Source organism: Phalaenopsis equestris, unplaced genomic scaffold, assembly GCF_001263595.1.
Source record: "Phalaenopsis equestris unplaced genomic scaffold, ASM126359v1 Scaffold000036, whole genome shotgun sequence".
Lineage (NCBI taxonomy): Eukaryota > Viridiplantae > Streptophyta > Magnoliopsida > Asparagales > Orchidaceae > Phalaenopsis > Phalaenopsis equestris.
In genome coordinates this window covers 4127397-4133660 of record NW_018164478.1, presented here as the reverse complement: position 1 = coordinate 4133660, position 6264 = coordinate 4127397, and the positions used below count along the sequence as shown (strand labels likewise).

At 34.0% G+C, this 6264-nt stretch overlaps 1 protein-coding gene across 1 annotated transcript in view; it reads right to left on the bottom strand.

The window, feature by feature from the left end:
- LOC110018793 (UDP-galactose/UDP-glucose transporter 2-like) overlaps nt 1-1909 on the bottom strand; it is a 4968-nt gene extending 3059 nt beyond the window's left edge. Inside the window, exons 1-5 of the mRNA XM_020716230.1 lie at nt 1583-1909; nt 1460-1488; nt 1179-1380; nt 838-1080; nt 632-733 (exon numbers count right to left, since the gene is read on the bottom strand). Coding sequence (XP_020571889.1) covers nt 632-733; nt 838-1080; nt 1179-1380; nt 1460-1488; nt 1583-1711 — 705 coding nt within the window. The 5' untranslated portion in view covers nt 1712-1909. The remainder of the gene's footprint in view (nt 1-631; nt 734-837; nt 1081-1178; nt 1381-1459; nt 1489-1582) is intronic.
- Nucleotides 1910-6264: the final 4355 nt, after the last annotated feature.

The following is a 6264-nucleotide window of genomic DNA, read 5'->3' as shown; positions in this document are numbered from 1 at the left end:
CGAATGCTCTCTGTCATAGTTGGCCTTAATCGAGTGATAATCAAATTGTTAGGCATATTAGGGGTAACTTGAGGCCTGTATATTAGTTTTTGGTCATTCCCTTTTGAAAAAAAAAAAAAAAAAGAGAGAGATAGATATTTTTAATAATTTTTTTTATCAGTTATCAAAATTATGATAAGTTTTTTTATTTTTATTTTTTTTGGAACAGAAAACTTTTTAAAACTAAGTCTAACTTTTGACCATTCATTATTTCCAATTCTTGGTTTGATCTATAACCAAATTCTCTAAACCTTGAGTTTGTCTTTATCATTAAATCAAATTAATTTTCAATTATATTTGTAATTAACAATTACATTGAGGATAATATATTATTAATCAGCGTTTCATATAATATATGTCATAATTTATCGATTAATTCATTTCTATTTTTTTAAAACATTAAATAATTTTTTTAAAAAAATTTCATGTCTCTTATGATTTTTCAATATTTTGAAAATTAAAATTTCTCATATATTTCATACATGTATTCTATACAAATCATTCAAATAATTTTAATTCCAGACAAATCCACAGAAAAAAATAAAGCAATAAATAAATTTCTAAATATTCTAAAATTGGCTGAGCAAATTACCTCTGAGCACGACTTCCACGCCTTAAACAGCTCCCCAGTTAAAATCATGGGAGGAATCAGCATGGGAAGCCCAACAACAGTGGAGCAGAACAGCATCTCCATCTAAAAAACAAAAAAAAAAATCGAATTTTTATATGATCAACCAAACATATTTCACCAAATCTTAATATAATTCATATGAGATTGATGAAAAAAACTGAAATCACCTGAGTTGTTTCAGGATTCATAGTAAAGATGGCTTCTTGAAGATTTCCAAGAAACGCATCCATTATAAGAGCTCCGGCGATCATTAAAACGCCAATAAAGCTAAAATTTGGCGAGGTCTGAGCATCAGCAAGCGTGAAGAAGATTAATCCCACAACGAGAAGAAACGCAGAAATATATTCATGTAATGGATATTTCCTTCGAAGGCCGGGAATGAAAGCCCCCATTACCATTACAGGCAACACCTGCAACAAAAATTTTGAATGATTTATATAAAAAAAAAGTGTTTTTTTTTTTTTGGGCTACTGACTCGGTGTGGGATTGAACTGGAAGAGAAATAAACCTTAGTTGATTTGAACATAAGCTGAGCAGGATAGTTCAAGAAGGCGAGGGAGCCCTTGGTTAGCCCATGAGAACCCATTAACACAACAGAAAGCTTCGTGTAAGTCTTCCATGGATTCACCATATGCTTTGTGCTGAAGCCCTGTAAGTATATGAGGCCGAGATAGACGAATCCCTGTACAAAAGTGAAGTACCAGCCATAGCTGAAACCAAAGCGGGAGAAGAATTAGAAGAGAAGATAAGAACGAGAATAAGGAGGAAGAAGAATGAAAAGATTTATACCTGAACTGCAAACGGTTGTAAACGTATTCCTGAAACAGGGGAAAGGAATAAAGACTGTAAATTCAAGGTGAAAAAAGGAAAAAAAGATTGAATCTTTGAATAGAATTCTGATTAATTAATTACCTCGCAGATTCCATTAACAAGATAGCCGAAGAAGAAGCCAGAGGAGCAAAGGAGAAATTGGTGCCATTTGGGTCGATCTGTGAGAGAAATTCCAAAGAGAGACCTCCCCTGTACTTCTTCTTGCTTCATCTGTTATCTGTTTCTTGTTTCTCTCAGGTTGCTGAAGAAAAGTTGCAGAAAAAAGTATGGAGATGGAAGAGAAAGAAGAACTAGGTCATCGAAGAGCCCTTCTCTCCCTCTCCCTCTCCTTCTTTCTCGTTTCTCTCGATCTCTGCTTCGCTCTGCTTCAGGTTTTTAAGGTAGGAGGCGAAATTGGCGAACGGGAGAGAGAATATGACAACTTGCAAAACTTGCATTTTTATACTCGAGCATTGATGTAATTCCATCTCGGGACTAGCGATACGGACACCGCGTTGTGTGTTGACCGGTGACTCGGTGGCCGTCTGATCGATCATGACATGATTGGATTGGATGATCAGGATTTCATGGGTTCCCAGATCACGGTTAGTTGTTGCTTAAATCAGCCGTTAGGAAAAAAGGCGCGGTGAATGAAGACGGATCGACGCCGGCACGTGAGAAAAGGACGGCTCTCTTTCTTTCTTGTATTGAGAAATATTCATATGCTCATCAAGTGTTCTGTTTGAGCTCGACTCGGCTCAATCCGAGCTAGGTTCACATAAAATCTTACCAAGCTCGGTTCATATAGAATCTTATCGAGCCTTACACGAGCCTTATTCGAGCAGCATGTTGAAAAAAACTCGTATCACATAATATTTGTTGAGCCTAAAAATAAACATTTAAACTATATTGTTCATGAACAAGTTGTAATTGAGTCATAATCAACTCTTAGTCGAGCTTTTTCATGAGTTCCTGTACATAAATGAACAAAAGAATAAGTTGTGCAAGCTTGTTCACTCAGTAATCGAGCCCCTATACAACTGTTCAACCTCGTTCGCTTAATTAATCAAACGATCATAAACAACTTCTAACAAGGAGAGCCGTGAGTAATTTATCCAACGTCGGTTCATTTTCAACCATAGTTTTAAACACACATCAAAAAGTGTATTTGACTTATATATATATTGATGTAATATTAAAAATTTAAGGGCTATGTGTGTAAATGAGAAAGTTTAGATGTGAGGTGTAAATACATAAAAAATGTGTTATGTACTCAAATCTTATAATTGGAATCAACATAATAAATTATTAGGCCAAAATGAGCTATAACTTTAGAATAGAATGTATAATATTCAAGTGCTAAGTGCAAATTGTAAGGTTTGAAGTGTAAAAGAACTTGGTGTTGTAGTAGAAATATTTAAGATCATGTTCACAAAACGTGTTAGGATATATGAATTCAATAAGATAAAATATGCAAAAATAGTTTTATTATGAGAAAATAAATCCTTTCACATTTTTATATGATAAATTGACATTACAATTAAGAACATATTCCTACATTATTACAAACTTGAATATATTGTACAATGTCATCTCAATCTATTCCCGCCCTCTTATTGTACAGTGCAATATTACGTGATCACAAAATACTATAAGCAAAAAAATACATTTATTTTGTAAACATTATACATTTATTCTAATTTTTCAAAATTATATTTGTAATTTTGGTAAATGTTAACATTAGTCTCAATATGCATGAATGTTATGTTCATACTATATATATATTCATTTATTTATTTAGGCTGACTTTATTTCTCTTCATTGTGACCTTTTTGACTTTTGTATGTAATGCAAGTACAAATATTTAATAACTAACAAAGAGGTTTTTTTGGGTGTTGGATGTAAATTTAGCAAAAAAGTTTTGGGCTGAATTGCAATTGCATGAAAATTAGAGTATTTTGGTTCATTTTGGTTTGATTAGGGTTGATGGGAAGCACATGAGATATTGTCCTATTTTATGCAAATTAAATGGGTGGAAATTAAACCTTTTGGCTTGTTGACTTTTCCCGATGAATAAATAGTAGTATACTTTAGTTGGGATCACAAAATTCTTTTTTTTTTCTTTTTTAAAATTATTTAATGCAACATGCCAATTTGGAAATATTACTTTAATTATTTAAAATCTTGCTAACTTATTTAGATGTTAAATTGTAATAGCAACTAAATTGATATATATATATATATATACACTAATTTATATATGATCTATTCATATATATAATTTTAATGTCATAATTATATCAAATTGTATATATAAATAGATCTATTATACGAATAATCCTAATATATAAGCGGCACCCGGTTCACGTGAGGGGTATAGAGATGAACTGAATGCTCTTCTTATGTTTTTCTTTCTAAATTCGAGGAAGTTTCATCTTATCATTCCTTTCTTTCTGGTACTTTTTTATCTATTTAATGTATTAGGCTTTGAAGAGAGTTTTTATGGGTTTTGTTTTTGTTCTTCCCTTTAAGGGTTGTAACCTAGAGTTTCAGGTTGTGCTTCAGTTATATTTTGATCTCCATGTGGTGATTATCTTTCCTATCCCCTTTTGCATCTTCCTAACATCGCTTATGGCCGCCCTCCATTGTTGAAGCCGACCTAGAACGGTAGTAGTTGTTGTTTTTCATTGTTGTTTTCCTATGAACTATATGTCCTCGTTGTCACCGCCCAAGACAGTCATCCTCTTGTTGTCCTGCAGTCCCATATTTTTCCCATCGTTGTCGCCGACATTCTTCCTCGCTGCAGACGCCCAGAAAGAGCCGTTCCTGGCTATTTTCTGTTGTTCCAATATCCCAATTATCTGTCTCTCTCTTTCTAGTACTTTTCTATCTATGTGATGTATTAGGCTTTGAAGAGAGTTTTTACAAGTTTAGTTTTGAGACGGTCATCGACGTCTCTTCTTACCTTTAAGGGTTGTACTATAGAGATGTACTTGGTCTCCATGAGGTGATTAGCTTTCATATACCCTTTTGCATCCTACTCACATCGCTTCTAGCCGTCCTCCATCGTTGTAGCCGCCCTAGAATGGTACTCATCTTTATTTTTCGATCTTTGTTGCATGTCCTCATTGTCATCGCCTAGGACAACCATCCTCTTCCTGCCGCTAACAATCCTCTTCACCACATACACCCAGAAACAGTTTCTCCGAGCTATTTTTTGTTATTCCAATAGCCCAACCATTTGTTTCTCTCATTCCAACTTGTTCCTACCGTGCAACTTCTCTCCTTCATTATCGTCATCCCCGAGCTATTTTTTGTTATTCCAATAGCCCAACCATCTGTTTCTCTCATTCCAACTTGTTCCTACTGTGCAACACCTCTCCTTCATTGTCATCATCCTCCTCCCTTGCTATTAGAACCCACGACAACGCAGCGCTGCGTACATCAGAGGTTATTCTGGGGGATGTGTGGTTATCTAGCGTTTGCGTACATAACCATGTTAACACTGCTCAAGATAGCAACCACACTTGCTTCGCAATTACCAAAGCACCTTTACCGTCTCCAAATCCTCTTTAACTCTTCACCACTCTTTTGAGATACACATCTGCTGATAAGCTCTCAATCCTATAAATTTACAAACTTATCCATTATTTATTTTACATGTAAAATGAAGTCGCGTCAACCACCAATTTCATTTTCCAAAAATTATTAAACTTTTTATAAATATATGCATTATTATAATAAACATCCGCCGGAATCCGTATAAGATATTGTTCATGTTTGGTTTGAAGTATTTGGCATATATATTTGGGTGCATTTACATATATACCACCTAATTCCTATGTATTTACTTATCTAACACTTCAAACATAACCTTCTTTACATTTACACCATCCAAATCTTTCATTTCACATTCAAAGTATCATTATTGTAACTTCTAAAAAGTGCTAACACACACAATTTTATGCATAGATGGTTATATATATATACGTGAACATTTATCTTTATGGCAACTGGCAGCTAAACTTCTACAGAAATTACAAATTTACATATTGAGAAGTATTTGTATAGTTTAGTGAGGTTAATGAGAGCCTTAAAAAATGGAAGATTTGCATACATACCACTCAATTCTTATGTATTTACATATCAAACATCTAAACTTCAATTTTTACATATATGCCATCTCACCCTTACCTGCAAAGGTGTATTTCACATTTTAAAAGTTAAAATGGTGTATTTTTTATGTGATATGATAGATTTGGATGATAGAAATGTAAAAAAGGTAAAGTTTAGGTGTAATATATGTAAATGCATAGGAGTTAGGTGGCATGTATGTAAATGTCCCCCAAAAAAAAGAAAACTTAAAAAAAAAAAGAATTAGTCAAATAAAAGCCGTCGCCTGACTGATTTAGGGATTTGCTGATCCAAATTAGCCGGCCTGCTCCTCTTCTGGTTGGACTCTTCTTCCGCCTCCAAACTCCTCTGCTTGTCCTTTGTTTGAACGGCTCTTTCCACCGGTTTGATGGACCGATAGAACTCAGTTATACTCAGCTGAACTCCACTGGATTGAGGAGACTCGCAATCGACTTTGGATTTGTTGGATTTTCTCGGGCTTGATTTTGTTTCCTTCAGCTGCTGCAAAATGTTTTCGGAGAATTTGGATGAACATTGATTCAATATGACAGCATACATTTACAGGTATGTAATTTATTTATTTATTTTTAATGTTTAGATCCTTGAAACGTCATAGTTTGAATTCAAAAGAATGAAGGAGTATGTATTTA